The sequence below is a fragment of the Ursus americanus genome, chromosome 24, assembly GCF_024610735.1.
Source record: "Ursus americanus isolate L20-20 chromosome 24, mUrsAme1.1.p, whole genome shotgun sequence".
Lineage (NCBI taxonomy): Eukaryota > Metazoa > Chordata > Mammalia > Carnivora > Ursidae > Ursus > Ursus americanus.
This window is the reverse complement of record NC_142150.1, coordinates 15,406,129-15,427,753: the sequence shown is the minus strand read 5'-3', so window position 1 is coordinate 15,427,753 and position 21,625 is coordinate 15,406,129. Positions and strand designations below refer to the sequence as shown.

Below are 21,625 nucleotides of genomic sequence, written 5' to 3'. Positions count from 1 at the left end.
AAAAGATCTCTTCTGCCTTCCCTAGGCCTAGAACATTCATTTGCTCTTCCATTTGCTCATTCCATTCATGTTATTTGCTTTCATGTTTCAGTTAGACTTTTGAATTTAAAGCTTCATCACTTTGGCTAGACTTTGGTAGACTCAGAGTCCACAGATTTTGAGTAAAACTTTCCCAGAGCAAGCAAGATACATGTTTTGGTCTACTTTTTCCTTTCTAGCCCCAAAGTCTAATTACTTTATTTTCCTTAAAAGCTCTTAGATGTATGTGTGTGTGCGTGTGTGTGTGTGTGTGTGTGTGTGTGTGTGTGTGTCTGCCCCTCCCTCTTCTTTCTCTCCTCTCTCCACCTGCTTTTAAAATTCAGTTTATATATTTATAAAAGTAATATGCGTCCATAGTTGAGAAAGCTAACAGGTACTGTCATATTTGTGGAAATATCCTTGCCTTTTTTCTGCCCATTCCCAATTCTTACTCTGCTTTTAACTGTGTCTTCTGGTTTTTCCTTTTAACTTCCAAATTCCAAATTTATACTGCTAATTCCTATTTGCTTACATTTTTCCAATCTATCATGTTTATTTTTTATTTTGGACAATAAGGATTTAATACCTTTACATGATATATACATTTCCTCCCCTACCCCATCTCAGCTTTTTAAAAGTAAATGTCTATAGTGTTTTCAAGAAAATATTGTTTCCTGTTATGCTAAAAAATACGTAAATTCTTTTTTGTACTGCTTTATGGTTTCCGTGTGTAGTATTTGCTTTTATTCCCATCCTCTTTCTTGTTCTCCCTTATTTTGCAAAAATACATCCTCCAGTAGATTCTTCCAGTGGGTGCACAGGAAGTAAACTTTTTTCAGATAGTGCATGTTTGGCAATATATTTTCTTGTTATTTGATTAGGTATAGAATTCTAGGTTGGAAATAATTTTTCTGAGACCTGTGAAGACATTGCTCCACTGATTTCTAGATTCCAGTCCTGCTGTTAACTGGCATGCCATTTTTATTCTCCATACTTCGTGTGTGACTTTTTCCTCCCAGGAAGATTTTGGGATTTTCCCTTTATCCTTAGTTTTTTGAAATGTCACAATGATGTGCTTTGGTGTTGGTCTTTTTACCTCATTATACTAAATAGTCTGGGCCTTTCTCCCTGAAAAATCTTTATCTTTTCACTCTGAAAAATGTTCCTATTTGTATTTATGCATATACATATACCTCCGAATATATTTTTTTTCCCTACTTTCTGTTCTGTCTTTGAACACTTAACTAATCTGATGTTGGATCTCCTGGATTTATCCTCTGATTCTTTTATCTGCCTTCTAGTACTTACCTCTTTTGGTTTGCTTGTTCTTTCTGGGAGATGTCCTCAACTTTATAATACAGCCTTTCTTTTGAGTTTTTTTCTCCCTCTCAAATTTTAAATTTCTAAGAGCTCCTTTTAGTAATTCAGCATTTCTTTCCATAGCACTTTGTTTCTATTTGATGAATGTCATAATTTTCATCTCTCTGAAGATATTAATTATGGTTATTCTAATATACTTTTCTATTTCTACATTTGTCTATTTCCTTTCACTTTTTTCCCCTGTATTTGGTTCTATGTCCTATCATGTTGAAAGACATATCCTCAAATATCTGGTGACCCTGGTTATATTCTGTACACATTGTTAGGTCTCTCAGCTTTGCTTTATAGTGATCTCCAGAAAAAGTCAGTTGGGGGCTCCTAAAAATGTCAATACTAACATCTTTTTATTGTTACAGTTTATCTATAAAGAACTCTGATTTCATGTTTAGGAGATGTATAAGCCCGACACCAGTGTATTAGAGAAGTAAGAGAAAAATCTGTATGCATTCATTATTGAGAAATTATTTTTAAAAAACCCTGCGCATGTTGGCCGCAAGTCTCAATCTGTTTAGAGAGTAACTCGTGTCTTCTAACAGGGTGGCAAAGGAACAGTCACCTGTCAGTACAGGTGGTAGTGCTGGGGCAAGGGGTTATTGCATGGTCCGACTTCCTTATGCACACTTTCAATCAGTTCTGGTTTGGCTTCACCCTATACATTCAGAGACAACCTCTTGCCTCCAATTCCAGAGACTTTCTGAGGCTTGAGAGAGCTGGGATTTTATTCACTTCTGTCCCATTCCTTACATTGCTCTTCTCTAAAAAAATATATTTGTTATTTATAATTTTAAAGAAGCAGTATATATTTATTATAAAAAATGGTCAAATGCTTAAAGGAGAAAATAAAATCACTCCAAATTTTTCCAGTCATGATCTATGCTAATATTTTAATAGATTATGCCATATTTCCTTCTGCTCTATTTTCTGTGACTTCCCCCCTTTTTTGCTTACAGAATCTGTATGTGTATGCTTTGCTTTGTTTTGGGTGAGCTTTTAATTTGTTTTCAAAATTGGGATCATGCTGTATGTAGAATTTATATACTACTTAATTTAATGAATATTTTTCCGTATCATCAGATAATCTATAAAACATGACTTTAAGTAACAATGAAATTGTGAATGTCTCATGTTTTATTTTTCCATTATCCTAATTGACTTAATTCTCCCTATGGTGGGGATTCAGTCTTGTGTGAGGGTGAAGAACATGCATCTGGATTATCAGAAGGCCTGAGTTTTATGCCAGTTCTGCCATTCCTTTACATCATCGTTTTACTGGTCCAATGAAGTTCCCTCTACACTTACTATAACTTGCTGATAATCAGTAGAAATTAAGGTCCAGAAATGGGGGAAGGGGCAAATGCATTCCTTTTCATGGATCTAACAACCCAAGAGTACAGATCGGGAACCAGAGCCATCGATAGTTCAAGCTAGAAACTTTGAGTTTTTGCTCAAGAGATTCTTATCCATATGTGGTGTGGCCACCAATGCTGGGAGCAAGACCCACAGGGTTGGGCACTTTCTGTTCAGTGTTCCTTTCAATACTGAGACAGCTGGGCCAGGACTGGATTGGGGGCCTCTTAGTGCTACCACTAGTATTCAGATATTACCATTTAACTGTATCCCATAGCCTTGTCTAACCCTTTCTTCTTTTACTTCACCTACTCCCTCATCCCTATTCGTAAGTTAAGGGGCTCTAGTAACATTCTGCCAGTGTCTTTTACTTAAGTCGCAGGGACAGCACTGAACAATGAAGTGGGGGCATATTTTTATGTTATTCTTCCCCAAGCGTTCCTTTATTCCAGTTCTAGCTACATAGTATCCTCCCTAAAGTCCCCTAATGTCCTTGTGTGCAGATGATATTCTTCCCTTATTACCAATATTAGGAAAAATTTCCTCCTATTTTTATTATATTATATGGTGTTTTAAAGGACATCTGGAAGGGAAGCTAGATCTCTCTCCTCAAGTTACTATCTTGGTTACAAGTGATTGTCTTTTGCAAAGTTAACCTTCACATCCCTTCTTATACTATGGATGTTTCTAAAGCAATACGTATAAGGCGAAGCCAGCCAAGTACCTGGTTCTCCCAGTGAGAAATTCTTCCAAGTATTCAGTTCCTCTCTGTCTTCCTCCCCGTCAAAAAGAGAAGGTTCTGATAGCATGTATATCATATGTTATATGATCAGAATGCATTCATTACAGGACCACATTTTGCATTTTGAAGCTTCACTAAATATGTATTAAAAGACAATGGCTCCTTTTTAAGGAAGTGAATGCAACAATTAACAAGGTATTGGGAGTGGAATAGCCAGTCTTTATATCTGAAATCATAGAATGTCTGTGCCTAGAACTGAAGATAAATCTGTGTCACTGGCTTGAGGGTGTCTAGAGATGAATTTGTAGAGAAAGTAGAGTGCCTGACCTAAAAGAGGGTGCTCTTTCTATATCATTCCATTAACTTAAATCTTTCCCTCCCTTCACACAAATTCCTAGGAGCCGAAGTCCATGCTAAGTGAAATAAGCAGAGAAAGACAATTATCATATGGTTTCACTTACATGTGAAACATAAGGAATAGCATGGAGGACATAAGGAGAAGGAAGGGAAAAATGAAGGGGGGGAATAGAGGGGGCAGTGAACCATGAGAGACTGTGGACTCCGGGAAACAAACCGAGGGTTTCAGAGGGGAGGGAGGTGGGGAGATGGGTTAGCCCGGTAATGGGTAGTAAGGAGAGCACATATTGCATGGAGCACTGGGTGCTATATGCAAACAATGAATCATGGAACATTACATCAAAAACTAATGAAGTACTGTATGGTGACTAACATAACGTAATAAAATAAAAATTAAAATAATGAATGTGAGGTGATGGATGTGCTAACTAAGCTTATTGTGATAATCATTTCACAATGATAAACATGTATCATCACTTTATATGCCTTATATACATTGTATATATACTACATATATACAATGTCATATGTCAATAATATCTCAATGAAGCTGGAAAAAGTTTTTAAAAATAAAAAATAAATAAAAAAAAAATTCCTAGGGGCCGAAGTCCATTTTCAGTAATTCTCTTTCTGCCACCCTTTTCTAGAACCATTTCCTACTAAGCCTCTCTCCCCTTCTTCCCTTTTCACCACTACCCAAGCATGATGATAACAGCCATCATCTCTGAATAAGTAACTGTATACTCAAACCCCAGAGAGTATCTGCTGCCTCAAGTCCATGAACATGCAAACTAGACAGGGAAGGAAGCAGATTCCAAGACACCTGCATTTGCTTGGGTCCAAGCTCCTCAGCAGAGGACAGGATTCCAAGACACCTGCATTTACTTGGGTCAGAGCTCCTCAGCAGACGACAGGACCTCAAATGGAATGAGTGGGCTGCAGAAAGGGGAATGTCAGTAACAAGAGAATGCCAGATTTGAAGAAATGACATTTAGGACCTTTTGTACTTTTCTGTAATTGCTCATGTAGAAATGGTTCATGATTTCACTGAAAGTTGTCAATTTCTGTTGATTAAATTATACAAAATACTACTGCTTTGTGTGAACACCTTATCTTTGGTCCTGGTTGTTGGGCAGCTAATCATACCCACGTATGTCATTGAAAATGTTTTGAATCTACTTTATATAATTTTAATCTGGTTATTTGATTATAACACCCTTCCTGCGTCAATCACTACTTCTACCAGTCTAGTCCAGGTTCTCATTATGTGTTTTTTTTTTTTTTTTTTTTAAGATTTTATTTATTCGACAGAGATAGAGACAGCCAGCGAGAGAGGGAACACAAGCAGGGGGATTGGGAGAGGAAGAAGCAGGCTCATAGCGGAAGAGCCTGATGTGGGGCTCGACCCCATCACGCCGGGATCACACCCTGAGCCGAAGGCAGACGCTTAACTGCTGTGCCACCCAGGCGCCCCCTCATTATGTTTTGCCTAAGCTATAGCAATAACTGTGTTACTGATTTCTGTTTCCTCTCTTACTCACTTATATTCTGTTCTCCACACCGTAAGCAAGGCAGTCTTTTTTTAAAACATAAATCGGATCACATCATATCTATGTTTAAAATAATCTTCCACAGATATCCCTTTGCACTTGGAATAAATTCAGACCTTTATCTTCATAAACCCTAACACAGGCTGGCCCCTTTTGATCTCTCTAGTCTCTTCTTATTTCTCTTCTCTCTCTGACTCACTACACTTCAATCACATTAGCCTTCTTTCTTTTCCTTGAGCTCAACAAATTTATTGTTGCCGTCGGGTCTTTGCTCTTGCTATTTCCTCTGCTTCTTTCCCCAGATCTTCATAGGACTGGCTCCTCCACAGTCATTCAAGTCTCAGATCACACATCTCACCTTTAGAATCGCCTTCCCCTGCCATCTAATTAATACCTCTCCTATCTCCCATCATTCTCTATTCCATTTCTCTTTTATTGTCTTCCCAACTTATTTGTCATGATTATCTTAATTAATTAAGATAATTTATTTTTCTGCCTTCTTCCCCGCAAAATGTAAGTTCTTAAATGTCTTATTTCCTGCTAGATTCTCAAAACTGAGCAAAGGTCTGGAACATGGCAGGTGCTTAATACTGGGTGGATGAACAAACAATGAAATCTTTTTATGCCGATGCAATCCTCTTAGTTGTTTCTCTTGTACCACAGCTGACTAAAACTTCTTTTTCTTTCATAATTAAAATAAACATTGTTCCTAGATTGAAATTAGTAGTAGTGACTTCTTCTAAATGTCTTGACAGTATGGTTATTGTTATTATCGAGAAATGATTTTCAACATATTCACTTATATGCCATGGATCATAATCATTTCAGGTCAGTAGAAATGCAATATACCTCCAATGTGTTAGAGAGTTAAATTTCCAAAACTGCTTTTTCTAGACCATAAGAAACATTGCTACCCACTACCTTCTATATTCATATATATGATTTAGTGGGCTGTTTTTTTAGATGAAAGGCCCAGGAGAGAAGACTTGCTATCCTCCCAAGTGGCTACTAATCATTTTATCCCACTTTTTAAGAGCCTACCTTCTAACAATGCATTTTAATTTTCTATCCTCTCCTGTGTGACACCCACATTACTGAGGTACTTTATTGACTATCATCATCTATTAGAGTCCCTTGTTCTAAAAGTCTGTAACCACATGATTCCTTTTCTCATTTCATGAAGCTTTTTAAAGGAATTATAATCTGCCTCCAGGTTCCTTCTTTATCATTTCCACTCTGTAGGCCCAAGAATCACAGAATCTAGTTAGATAGTATTTTCCCAGGCTGAATCAGGGGAAACTACAACTGCCCCAAGCCTTGTCTTCTGGAAAGTTACTGTACATCCTCTAATGGAAAAGTACAGCAAATCTCTTTTATAGACATAGAGCTAGCATACTCAATGTTTCTGAAAGCCCGTTAAAATGTACAATGCTCCTAACCCAACACTCCAGTTTGCTATACCCATTTAATGTACTTTATCTCCTAACTAGCTAAAGGAGAATGATTGTTTGTTATAAAATTATATTTATATATTCTGGAAATTATATTCAAACTGGAATCTGTGTTTTGTTTAAACTTAAGTTGAATTTCCACTATCTAGACATGCTTAAATATTTACCTCTCAAACATTTTTTTAAATATAGAAAATAATGATTGCATACATTAACAATAAGCTTATTGTGTTCTTTTACTTTTCATGGATTAAATGGAGACACAGTCTCTTTGTAGTTACAGTAGAGTGACTGTTGAGTTTGTATTTAAATCTTTAAATCTTGTTTTTGCTCAGGTTATCTCCTGAACCTTTCTGAGCAACTTGTCAGCCTAACTAGTCCTGAACTGACCATCTGTTTTCTGCCCCCTTCTTATTATTGTATCTATCTAATAATTGAAAGGATAAATAGAAAAGAACCCTCTGGATTTGTGTTTTGCATGTGCTCTGTGTTTGTAGCTTCTTCTAGGCTCAGGAAAACAATGGTGTGTGAATCTATATTAACTACCACATCTCCACATTTCTCCTTCAAGTTATCATATCCTTCCAGGAGAGCAGAATTATGGCTAGAGATATATCATTATAACATTGCTATTGATTTCACAGACAAACTGTTAGTCTGATTATATCAAAATATGATGTCAGGTGTATATTCAGATTATCCCAGAGAACAAGTGGCTATTTCTTCAGTGTTTTATGGAAGACCCCCATTTCCATGTTTTTTACAAGCAGTAGGGGAAAAGTGGCCCGCCATCATGGGAATTTGCCCAATGCCACTCCAGGGATCATCCCTCCCTAGATACTAGAAAAATAGTGACTCTGGATAATCTTTATCTCTTGACATGTTCCATTGTGTTTTAAGTTTTAAAATATTGTTATGAAGCCTACATTTTCAAAGAACACTTAGATGTACATGCTTTAACAATATTTTTCATTTGTATTACAATTTATCATCAGCCTTGATAAACTGGGTATCTGATAAACTGAAAGTGAGACATTGTTTTGAAATGTGTTCTTTTAATGATAGCTGTGCATTAGGTATTGATAGAAAATACTGGAAAGTAAATTACAACTTTCTCTGTGAGAGTAGTAAAGCTAACAGTTGAGGCATATTTACATTTCTAGAGCCTTTTTCTGAACCCTAAATATTTTATAAATACTATCTAATCCTAGAAAATTCCCTGTACATGAAGGTAGTATCCCCTTTTTGTAGGGGGTATTAATGCCCACAGTGCTTAAATGAGTTGCCCAAGGTCACTCAGTGAGTTGCTGCTGAAGCCAGAAATAGAATCCAAGTCTCCTGACTCCCAATTCAGCTCTCTATCCTCGATATAGTTTTCTATCTTCTATATACCCCTGCTGCCTCTCAGGGGAAAAGAAGTTAATCTTCCAGCTATTAATAGCCACCAAATTGGTGGTAGCAGCACAGTGGAGAAAAGTAACTGTCTTTACACTGCAGCATTAGTATAAAAATATCTGGTAATGGAAAATTTGACAAATGTCATGTTAAAGGGAGTGGAAAATTATTTTAAGATCTGGATCTCATTTATCTAGTTCTCAGAAAAGTAAAATTCCTTAGTAGAACAGGGATCATATTTTTCTTCCTGTTTTTCAGTTGTCTTTCCTAGAGGGTAATTGTCAACCTAGCCATAGCAGAGCCTATCATGAACTAACATAATAAGAATAATGCATATACTATTGGTGATTGTTATAAGTGTATTTTCTAACTTGGTTGAGAGTTCAAATTGCTTTATTGAAATACATAACACTTATTCAGCTTTCAGTGTTATTTAAATATTATAAGGCAAATCTAACATCAATTGGAAATTTTATTGCATGATTTAAAAACATGGTCAGAAATACACATTGTAGTTTCTTTCCTGGACAGTACACTTGAAGCAAAGTTACTTCATGTCAGGCACCTGAAGTTCATCATGAATGAAACAGGCAAAGCAGAAAAAAGTTAGCTAAGAAATACAAGATTAGCACACTCGAGTTGATGAAGTTTATTGTTAATGTATGCAATCAATCATTACTTTCTATATTTAAAAAATTGTTTGAGAGATAAATATTTAAGCATGTCTAGATTGTGGAAATTCAACTTAAGTTTAAACAAAACAATTTGTCTCTTAATTTTGGACCAAGAAACAGGAATTTCCCTACTGACAGTCTCTGGATATCATGTTTATGTTAAAGATCACTTAGAAGTCTTTAATCAGAACAATGACATGATCAGAATTCTGTCTTAATTTTAAGTTTAGGAGAGCTAGGATTGGTGGGAGTTGGAAAATGCGAGGAAATGGTAAAAATTAGTTATTTGGGACTCACATAACTGAAAAAGTAGTGCCAAGAGAATAATTACAAATAAGAGTGTATTTCTTTAGGGAAATATATACATTTACCAGATGATGGAAGACAGGGTTAACAGATGTTGGAGAGGTAGTAGGGAAATCATTTTGAAAAGCTACAGAAGTTGTAGGATAGGGCTAAGAAAAGTTCATTAAACTTGGGGACCTCTTGACATTTGGGAGACTTATTGTACCAAGTGAGGTTCATGTATGAGTACTCTGACATCTTCAACTTATGTTCATTCAGCTCTAGGTATTAATATAATTTTTGAAAACCTGTAAATTATGTATGGTATAGGAAACAATCAGAATGCTTAATTAACAACCATACCTGAGATCGTAACAGATTTCATTCTTTCATTCACCTAGAATTTTATTGGTTATTACCATTCCTGTTGATTTAGATTAGACTTCCACTCAATTAGCAAATAACTGGTGACATTTTATAATAGAACAAGTTACTAATCTCTGTGCCTATGATTGTTGAATACTTTTTTGTTATCTTAAATCTAAATCAAGCATAAAAGCTGGAAATTGCTTATGAGTGTCATTAGAATTTGTTGGAAATTTGTTTTCATGATTACCCCAATATCAATTTTGCTGTACCTAGGGATCAGTATTGTTATTAGCCATTTATTATTTCTGTTCTAGAATATCTTTATAATGAGTTCATTAACATTATTTAAAGTTATCAATAACCTATGTTTTTGTTTTTCTTTCCAGCTTTCTTTTAAATTTTCATCATTTGGTAGAAAATGTACTTTATTATTGGTGGTGGTGATGTTGTTTTTAACTGATAGGATTATTGGAAAACTATTTAGGTGACATTATTGAGATTCTTTTTAATTTTATTGCATAGGCACATCTTCAGGTGAATCTAATCTACTTAAAATTCCTCCACAAAAAAGAACCCGAAGAAAACTAATGCCTTCTCCCTTGAATGCAAAACATTCCCAAAAGTCTGCACTGTCTGAAAGTTTACAGCTCAATGATTCTCTCAGCAAAGAACTTCAACCTATTGTGTATACGCCAGAAGACTGTAGAAAAACATCTCAAAATTCATCTATAGTGACGTTATTAAAACCATCATCACATACTACAGGGTTTCAGACCATCAGCTCAGATGCAAACAGTGATAATTCTCTGAAAATGTTATGTGAAGTAGATATTCCTCTCAGCAGGAGAAAAGAGTATGAACAGGAAGATTTGGACTCTACATTTACTATATGTGAAGACACCAAGAGCTTGAAGAGTAAATTACCTGAACAAGAATCACTATCAAACAACATTTTACAAAGGTACAAAAAAGAGTATTTGCCAATTCCTCTTGTTTTCGTTCTTATTTTGTTATTTACATAGCTTTTAAACCATAGCTTTCTTTTTCTTCTTTAGTTATAGTTAAGGTCTATTTCATGGGTCAAGTATGCAATCTTGATTACAAAAGTCAGTGTTTTACCTTCATTTAATCTTGTCTTTCTAAATATTAATCTACTAACACAGTATTTTAAAGTCTTGAATTTGATCTTACTTGATTGACCCTCGGTAGGCTAGAAGAAACCTTAAGATATATTGAGTTTGTTCTACATACTCCAAAGTTAGATGATACAAGCCATCATCAGAGGATTACTATGTTTATTATTATTTATTAATATGTTCACTAAAGGAAATCTTACATTTTTTTATTGACGTTTAGCAAACCTCAGCTTACCCTGAATCATCATACTTCTAAGGTGCAGTTGACTAGATGTCATCCAAGCTAACATCCTTCTCATTTTGTCTCACTTCTTCTCATTTTGTATCCTGTACACTTCCATCTGTATAATCACAAGTAATCTAAATATGAGAATGATACCTTCACCTCTCTATGCTGTTGGGATGCAAAAATCTCTTGAGAGCAGCTCTTTCTATGATATAAAAAAGAGAAAAGAAAACCCCAGGGCAAGTGAGAAAGACTTCATAGTCTAGAATATTATTTTTCTTTATATATTCGTATGAAATAGTATTCTAATTATGAAAGTGTATGCCCCCTTTTTCTCCATAATACAAATCAAAATTACTCTTTATTTTTTTTTTTATCTAATACACAGGCTTGCCTCTTCCTCATTCTCAACTAAACAGCCTCTGCCTATACCAAGCATAGTACCATCCTACATGGCAATGACTGCTGCTGCCAAAAGGAAACGCAAGTTAACAAGGTACAATTAACCATAAACTGGCTCAGTGCTTACATAAGATCGTCTTTCCACTTTGTTTTCTGCAGCTCCTTTTTATTTCTTATAATGAAACTGTGAATTCATATTTAAATTTGCATATAATTAATTGCTCCGAATGTGGCACTGGATTTATATTATCAAAGAGAGATCTTGATAAAGCCCAAGTATTTCACTTGCTATTTACATAAAGTATTCCATATCCCAGATTATTAAAAATAATTGAAAAGTCTTCTGGCCTTCAAAAATGTCATTTAATTTTAACTTTTCTTTTGGTGACAACTTTTACTCATTTGGTATTTTTCTTTTTATACATTAATGAATTTCTTCAGTCCTAAAATTATATTACTTTAATGGATTTTGACATATGACTAAAATGTAATGAGTAAAGAAACTTAAATTGCTGGCTTTGACAATATAGCTTATATCAGACCAAACCACCTATCAAAAACAGTTATAAAAGGTGATAAAATACAACTAACAGCTGCTTTCAAGGCACTGGAGACCAACCAAGGCAGTCAGGACTTGAAGGTCTAAAATCCAGAGGAAAGGAGAACAAGCTATAGAAAGCCAAAGCTTCTCTGCCTCGTTTTTCTATTTAGTATTTGCCAACTCATGGCATCAAATATGGAAACCAAGCACGAAATGGAAGCCTACAGCTATCAGCAGTCTCAGTGAGTTAGGGAAACAAAATAATTCTATGTGTAGCTTTTGCCCTTAAGATATTTGCCACATTCTGAACTCCTAAGAGGCCAAGAAACAAAGCTGAAAGAAGCTACAATATTAAGCAGAATTTTAACATTCTCATGAGGCTAGGACACAAAAACTGTTCAGGGAATATTAAGAAGAAAAGGTGCTTTTAAGCCGTCAGGATTTTATTCGAGACCCTTGAAGGCCTGTGCTCTAAGAGTAGGGCAAACTGGAAATAGACCAGTTCTTCAAAGCCTGAAAAAGACCGCAGACTAACTCAGTCCCTTTTGGATCGAGGTAATCTATCTCTATTCTGCCTACTAGCCAGAAGAAAATTAAATTCCTTCTGGAGAAATATACCAACTAGAACATCTACAGTTCTGGGTTGTTTTTTTTTTTTCCCACATGTTTAGCACTTAAGCAAAAATTACCAAGTATGTCAGAAGACAGAACCAAATGACTAATAATCTAGATCCATAAGTGATTTAGAGAGTAAAATTATCAGGTAGGGACTTCAAAAATTTAACTGTGGTTAAGTTCAGCAAAATAGTGGCAATTTCCCAAAGGACTGGATTGTATTAAAGTGAATCAAATGAACATTCTAGAACTGAAAAATTAGAATCTACTGAAATTAAGAATAAATAAATAATTTAGTAGATTAGAAAGAGCAGAAGAGAGTTTAGTGAACTAGAAGATAGGTTTACAGAAAAACATCTAAACCAATATACAAAGGGATAAGATAGAAGAGTGAAAAAGACATAGGACACAGAAATGTCTAGCACGTATATATTTTGAGACCCAGAAAGAAATGAGAAAAAGAATGGGGGAGGAGATGCCGGCTAATAATTTTCCAAAACTGACAGGAGATAACTAATCACAGATTCGAGAAGTTCTGCAAACTACAAGCAGCATTAATACAAAGAGAAACATACCTAAGTACATAGCAATAAAACAGCTAAAAATCAAAGACAAGAAAAATCTTAAATATACTGAGTTATATGACTTGAAGTCCATTATGTAGTCTTTATATCCCACAACACTGAGTGCAATGACAAGAGAATAGTGGGTGGTTATATTGTAAAATGGCTCTGACTTGCTTTACCTCTTTCTTTGACATGTGATTAAGGGGACAAGAGTGTAGGATCTAAGACAGGATAACTCTTTAAGTTTTTCCTATTTTCCACCATGAACCTGTTATCATCTGGGCTAGTCTAAACAAATTTACAAATAGTCTATTTGTACCACGTAGAGTATTATCTCATAAGTGCATTTAAGATCTGTCTTTTCCCCTCCAAAGTAAAGCAATGCCTTGGAATGTAGATTTAAAATTAATAGACTGATTTTTCCAGAATGCCTCTAACTATCCATGACATTTAAAACTGCATTTTTCTATGGCACTAATTTAAATGATGCAATTTGTCTGACTCATGTATGGGTATCTACCTAACCATCATCATCTTATCACTAATTTTCATTGTGTTGATTATGTTATTTTTTCCATTAATTAGTGTTGGTGACTTTTCTGGTTCCTCACAACTCTGTTGTGTTAACTAAGATGTAGCAAAATCTTATAGCTAATAATAATTTAAAATGTACACATAATCATTATCAGAATCAAATGGTTTTTCAAGAAATGTCTAGGTATGTAAACTGTGTAGTCAGAGTGGTTTTAGATGAATTAAAGAGCTTCCACATGAGCAACTAATATTATGAAATAATATTAAAGGACATATAAAGAAAGTAAGATTTCTCATAGCCTATTAATTGCTCTATTACATTCCCTCTGGTACCAATAATTAGATCCTGCCATTAACTAAGGTTAAAAGAGATTAATGCTAGAAATATACATAATTACTTTTTTTTTTAATCTTCCTTTTCCCCAATTAAACCTGCATGAGTTTGAGAGTAATAAACTCTGGTATTTTCCACTTAGCAGCTTTATGTACATATTTAGGGGTGTGTGTGTCTGTGTGTACATATATATTTTAATATGTTTTTTTTAATGAAAAGAAGCCTCCATGTGTATAGTTAAGTTATTCAGTTTGTATTAGTTTTCTCTCTGAAAAAAATTTAGAGTCCAAAAGCACTGGATATTCTAAAAACCTACAAAACTCAATTTTTTAGTTACTTAAATTGAGAATATTAAATTTTTAATCATTTTCATTCATTTAATATCACTATAGCAAACTGTTTTAACTAAATCAGCCTACCAAATATACAAATATAATATATCCATATGTAAAATTTTACTTATAAATTATATTAATCAGAGTTTTGGGGGTTTGTTTGCTTGTGTATTGGTTGTGTATTGGTTGTTTGTTTCATAATCTTTCTTAGCACCCAGAAATGGGTCTCACACTTGTCACACATTTTTGGTCTGTTTTGAAAGACATTTAAAGGTTCCAACTAGAAATTATCTCAACTGAAAGAATATGAGATGCATCTGTTAAACAAGTAGAAACATACTATTTATATAAGGGAACAAAAGGCTAAATCTTAACTTTCATTAATAGTTATGGAAATATATTTGGCACATAACTAGAAGAGTCTCTAAATTTCTTCTCAATAGATAGTCTTTAACATAATTTGAGTTTTCACTCATACCAATTTTGTCTTGTTTTATGATCCAACATAAATCTAAAATAAATTTATGACATGAATGTTAAATATTTTACCAGCAGATTATTTTATCTAAATTCTAAGAAATGTTTGCATGTATTTTACTTATATGTAAATATACAATTTATTTTATTAGGCTTTGTTTTCATTCCTAGAAATATGAACTTTCTTTCAGATAGATTTATTCAAAAGCCTAATTTTCAAGTAAAAACAATTTATTAGTAAACACAGATGTTCTAGAACTAACCAAAGTGAAAAATCATTCCATAAAATAATAAAAAGATAATTTTAAGATAAATTATTGGGAAAGCCAACACTTATCAAAAGTAACCAATGACAATGATCTGTATCCCTGAAGAAAAATCACTAAGTGACCGAAAAAGAATTTTTGCCTTAGACAATTGATGCATATGTTATCCAAAAAGGGTGTTTAGTATCCAAAACGGAATTATTGTAACTTAGTTTATTTAGCACCCTTTAGGAATAGAGATTTTCTGCAACTGAATTTGCTTTCTTTCGTAATACTAATACTTTTTGTTATCATTTTGGGTAGGTATCATTTATATTCTTGAACAGAGTAGGCAAAATTACCATTTGTTACACCATAATAATTTTTCTTACAGGCTCTAGAAAAGTTGAGGTACATAGGTTGAGTTATTTTTGCCAACATTCAGTGTGCTCATGCCTATTTTACTTTGCTATCATATTAAATTGCCATTTCTGACCACTTTTGAAACTGTACAACGAATCCATCTTCTCACTATTCAACAAACACACCCACGTCAGTTTACCATGTGGTTAGGATTACCAGAAGAGCAAATTGTTGCCATAAAAGGGAAGCCTTCAAGTGTTAATGCAACTGACAATCAAATTAGTATCAAATTGTAAAATGGCATATGACATCTTTTTTAAACAGAAACTCCCCAAAATTAGCTTATCTGAATCAGTGTGGATGGGGGGGGGATGCTCTCTCATCCCAACCCTACATGTTAAAACTTGATCCTCTTTGGGTTAAGGATTGGGCTGTTATTTTTCAGAGGCCAGATCAACCTCATCTCATCCACAAAATCTTTCCATTGTTTTTTGGTTTTTTGTTTTCCTACTTTTAAATTCAGGAACCTACAGCTCCTTATAGTTTGAAAACCTATAGCACTGTGTTTTACTTTACCTTGTATTTGGTATATTTGTCTTATCCACCCCCCCCCCAGCATGTATTCATTATGTAAGTTTTCAGAACAGGGGTTATTACTGCCTTACTTATTTGTATATCCTATAACATGAAGCCATAGTAGTAAGTGTTTAGTAGTAATATGTCAACTGGAATTGAGTTGGAAATTTGACCCTTTAGTATATGAGATTGATATAATTTTTTTAAGATAAAACAGATGAGGGGCGCCTGGGTGGCTCAGTCATTAAGTTTCTGCCTTCGGCTCAGGGCGTGATCCCGGCATTCTGGGATCGAGCCCTACATCAGGCTCCTCTGCTGGGAGCATGCTTCTTCCTTTCCGCCTCCCCCTGCTTGTGTTCCCTCTCTCGCTGGCTGTCTCTCTCTCTGTCAAATAAATAAATAAAATCTTTAAAAAAATAAATAAATAAAATAAAACAAATGAAAATAGGTCATTCTTTTTATTTCACTTTCTATAATTGTAGTAATCAGAGAGAGATTCTCAGCCTATTACCATGCTTTGATTTGAAAACAAGATTTTCCAAACAATCTCATTTGCTTATATTCTCCAGATTAAGGTTCTTGCTCCAAATTTATAATAGGAGCTTAGTTTTTCACCTCTTGCAAGATGCTCTTTGTATGTACACTTTGAATAATAGCGTTGGCTTATATTCTAGCAGAACACCCTGAAAATGTTTTGTTACGGAATTGTTACATATACCTACAATCATAATCTCCAATTTGAATAAACATCATTAAAATCACAACAAATTTCCCTGTTGGCCAAAAATGTACCTCCAATTTAGTACCTCCAATTACTTCTTTTTTTTTTTTTTAAGATTTTATTTATTTATTTGACAGAGAGGGAGACAGCCAGCGAGAGAGAACACAGACAGGGGGAGTGGGAGAGGAAGAAGCAGGCTCCCAGCGGAGGAGCCTGATGTGGGGCCGGATCCCAGGACTCTGGGATCACGCCCTGAGCTGAAGGCAGAAACTTAACGACTGAGCCAGCCAGATGCCCCAGTACTTCCAATTACTTTTATGGGATTTTGCAACTTATTATTTTATTATTTCACTTTAATCTTTATTGCATATAGAATATGTTTTAGAACTTATAAAAAATGCTTTACTAAAATAAAAGATTTTTTCCCTTACAGTTCTTCATCAAATACTTCATTAACTGCTGAGGTAAATTCTGGATTTGCCAAACGTGTTCGACAAGATAATGCAAGTGAAAAGCACTTACAAGAAAACAGACCGACAGTGGGTATGTATCAGCTCTTAATTCGATATTTAATAACATGATTACCAAACATGTATAGTACTTTACATTTTACATACAGTGTTTTCATTAGAATCTCCTTTTATCTGCTCATCACATTTATTAGATGGTAAGTGCGATTATCCATGTTACAGATAAAAAAAGTTAAGACACAAAATAGAAAATACCCGAGATCACACAGGTATTTCATGGTGGAGCCAGACTTCTAACTCTACATTCTGTATCCTTTTGCTATTCATATTGCCTCATACTACAGAAGAATTCATAAATAATTTAACTAATAATTGAAATAATTAGCTAAATGTATTATTTAATAGGTTAACGATTAACCATATTTAACAGATAAACTGTACTTGAAATTTCTCACATTATTTTTAATAATTTGCCCTCTGACTCATTTGTACAATTATTGCCAGGCTTCAGTCTGTACCTAGTTACAGTCATACTGTAACTCCTAATATCAAGTTGAAAAAGATGCTGATGGGGATGACTACAGCCTCTCAATTGCAGATGGTGGTGACATGAGTCTTTAGTAACAAAACCACATCTTTGGTGAAGTTAGAGGTATATAGCACAAACCAGTTCCTGGGCCTTGCTGTCCAGATCTCTTTCTCTCTGACACTATAATTCCTAAGACTTCATTTAAGAAGTATTTATTTACTAGGCACTGATATGTGCTAGTTTCTATGACAGATAGCAAGATCATTAAGACCCAGTTTGATTTCTTCCCTAAAGGAACTTGTAATTACAGCACTTGGAATTTATAGGGTTTCATGAGATAATGAGGGTTTCTAAGAATAACATGAAAACTATTGCTATTTTTTTATGTCAGTGCTCTTTCATTAGAGTAATATAAAATTTCTCAATAGCTTTGCCAGACTGTATTGAAAAATCCTTACTTCTTGTGGTAGCCAGTGGCATCCTTCAGTGCAAATTTTAAAAATCAAACAAAAATGTCCTGAAATGTAAAATTTATTATGATTATTTGGTTTAGCACGCCAAACTTAGTAGTGTTTAACAGTGTGTATGTGCAGTTGGTATGGATATGTACTGCCCCATTGGTCTCCTGAAAAAATTCTCCAGGAAATCATAATTCTACAACCAAATAATAAATTTATGATACTTCTCAAATAGGGATTTGGCTTTTCTAACATGCATATTTTCTAAGAATGGTATAAAATGCATCAAATATCTCATATATAAAGAGAGGCAAGTAAAATAATTCTACATAGAAAGAAGTAGGAGTTGATACTAAACTGCCCTGCTTGCCAAAGAGTTAAGAAGAGCTAAAGCTAGGTTGAAAGATTATGTATTGTTAAGGATAATGGAGCACTTAGAAAGAGGTATTAGTTTAAGGAAAAGTAGCAGTTTATGTATATTAGGTTATCCAAGTGCAAATGCCTAAATACACAAGAGGAATTACTAGAAAAGGTAGGAGATAACTGGGACTGCCTTTCTTAGCATATGTTCAACTGAGTTCTCCAACTAACAGTGTACAAATAAAAAAACAAAAGAACATCAGTGGGAAAGAAGGTAACTGCTATTTACTGAGAAATAAGAATACTGTCAAGAGAATATGTGCCCCTAAAACTAAAACCCAATATGACAAAAAAATGGGTAAAAGATTTAGACTGAGCCATAAAGAAGTCAGTGACACCTTGTTTTAACAACACTTGTTGAATAAACAATTGTTGTGAAGGCTGAAGAAGAACCAGAGGAGTGGACATTTGAGAGGTGGTAGTAAAAGGAATAAGAGCTATGGGATCGGGATTAGCACTTAAGGAAGTACTAGATGCAGATTATACTCCTAAACATAGGAAAAATATGGAAGTTTAGAAGCCTTAGGGAAGTAATCTATCAAATGAGGAAAAAAATGATGATGCCTTAAAGAAAAACACTGCTTGTAGAATAATCTTTCGTTAGTTCAAAAGAACAAAAATTAAATGCAGTAGTTTATACAGTGATGTTATTTGATACCTGCCAGGGTGGGGAGTGGGGTGTACACATGCGGCCACTAAAAACTCAGTTTGCAATATGGAGAAATGAATTTCTACTTTTAAACCAATATTATTAATGTTTCCTTCGTGTTATATTTTAAATCATGTTAGTTAACAACCATTAATTTTAAGAATAAATTTTTCTTCTTATGGATATAATTTTAACAAATTTTTATAACTTGAATGAATAGTGAGAATTCTTTTTGAATACTTTTACCATATTTATATGTCTTTTTATTTCTTTTCTAGACCATAAAAGAAACATCTATAAAGTAAAGCCAAACATGGCTAGAAAATTTGGAAGAAGTATTTCAAAAGGAAGTCTAAGATAAGTCACTTCAAAATCAAGGAAAACGGAATTGACAAGTCGCCTTTTAAAAGGATTTGTTGCCAGTGCCCTTTCAGGAACTTATTTAAAACCTTGGGAAGAAGACCATCTTAAAGCTAGGTTTACCCAAATACCTTCAGCAAACAGAAAATAAAATTCTTTGTTTTGTTCTTTTGTATTCTAAGCAAATATTAAATTTCAACAGAAAAGGTTATGTTTTAATAAAGTTACTAAAATATTTGTTACCCTTTATAGTCCCTAAGTAGGCGTGGTGGCACATCAGTTTTACTGTGCTACAAGTGGATTAGGGCATGTTAGAAAATAGTGAGTTAAATTATCCTTACTGGTTTTTTTTAAACAAGGAGAATTTAGAAGTGATAAAATTATGGCCCAGGATATATTTGGTTGTACATTATTTTAATCATATATAGGACTTTACTTTCCAAAAATACTTTGATGTACAAATGTACATATATGTGCCCATAAATTTGTAAAGATTATTTAAGTAGTCTTCATGAATAAAATACTAATATTGTTCCTTACTACTCAGTATATTAAAGATATAGATTTTACAGTGTTTGCTTTTCTGTCTTGTTAGTACCCCTTACACACTTTCAACTATTATTTTATATAAAATGTGAATTTTGTAGATTTGTATTTAGTGTTAAATCAGGATATATAGCACTAGAACCAGGTCTGAAAGTGATTCATATATTCCTTAATGATAGTGAGACAAAGTTTTAATCATTCCTTCTCCTATAGAAAGTACACAGGGCTGCAACAAAATCATTATTCACCTGCCTTGTTTGACCTGTTCATCTCCTGAATGCAACAAATATTTGGTTAAACACACTTTTAATTTTATGTGGCCTGGGAACTGTTCCACCAAAGCAAACAACCACTTAACAACCAGTTGAAACATTTTAGGCCTTTTAGTTTAGTCATGTCTTTCCACTTACAATCTGGTTGGGAGAGTATGAGATGCAGTAATGATCTTTGAGGTTCCTTCCAACTCTGACTCTGGTAGTTCCATGTTTATAGATATGCACACAGAATCTGTCATAGGGAGATCCACCATACACAATTTCCTTGGGGTCCTTTTGTCATTAAGCCATTAGCTGTGTTGCCTGGTTTTTTTTCTTTTTTTTTTAATTTAAATTCAGTTAATTAACATATAATGTATTATTTGTTTCAGGGGTACAGGTCTGTGATTCATCAGTCTTATATAATATCCAGTGCTCATTACAACACATACCCCCCCCCAATGTCCATCACCCAGTTACCTCATCCCCACACCCCCATCCCCTCCAGCAACCCTCAGTGGAATTTAAGAAACAAGGCAGAGGATCATAGGGGAAGAGAGGAAAAAATGAAACAAGATGAAACCAGAAAGGAAGACAAACCATAAGAGACTGTTAAAGTTAGGAAACAAGCGGTGTTGCCTTTTTAACAGTCACTTTCACCTGTTTTTCCTTTCCATCTTTTTAGGAAATTATGTGTTTCAAAGATTATTTTTCACCAGGTACTGATGAATTAGGCTAACAGGATTCAGGGACCATATCTCATGGTCTATCTCATACCATAAGATGTAAGTGATTTTTTTTTCCCCTTCTCCCACCCCTTTCCCCTCTGTCAACCACCAGTTTGTTCTCTGTATTTATGGGTCTGTTTCTGCTTTGTTTGTTTGTTCATTTATTTTGTTTTTAAGATTCCACATATAAGCGAAATCATATGGTATTCATTTTTCTTTGTCTGACTTATTGCACTTACCATAATACCCTCAAGGTCCATTCATGTTGAGATGCCAAGATCTCAATTTTTATGGCTGAGTATGAGTGAGTGATTTTCTTATATGCCATTTTTATAAGCTAGGCATTTTGCCTTCTGTAATAATAATAACACATTTGCAATGCAACCATATTAAGGAGAAAGTAGGGAGAAGAAATCATAATGAATATGGGGAAAGAAAACTTGAATATATGAATAAAGAGAAAATATATGCATTTAAACTAGAACAATGCTACTCAATAAGTCACCATAGAACAATTTTTAAGTGAACTTTATTCATGTAAAAAGTGGACTAATCATAAATATATATAGCTC

The 21,625-nt window shown here is 34.2% G+C and overlaps 1 protein-coding gene across 2 annotated transcripts in view; it reads left to right on the top strand.

Moving 5' to 3' along the window:
• KIF18A (kinesin family member 18A) overlaps positions 1 to 20,048 on the top strand; it is a 79,121-nt gene extending 59,073 nt beyond the window's left edge. Inside the window, exons 14-17 of one of the 2 annotated variants that reach the window (XM_045808585.2) lie at positions 10,091 to 10,529; positions 11,319 to 11,426; positions 17,073 to 17,182; positions 19,444 to 20,048. In XM_045808585.2, the coding sequence (XP_045664541.2) occupies positions 10,091 to 10,529; positions 11,319 to 11,426; positions 17,073 to 17,182; positions 19,444 to 19,526 (740 nt within the window). In that variant the 3' untranslated portion in view covers positions 19,527 to 20,048. The remainder of the gene's footprint in view (positions 1 to 10,090; positions 10,530 to 11,318; positions 11,427 to 17,072; positions 17,183 to 19,443) is intronic. The other variant, XM_045808583.2, reaches the window with a different exon arrangement.
• The last annotated feature ends 1,577 nt before the right edge of the window (positions 20,049 to 21,625 follow it).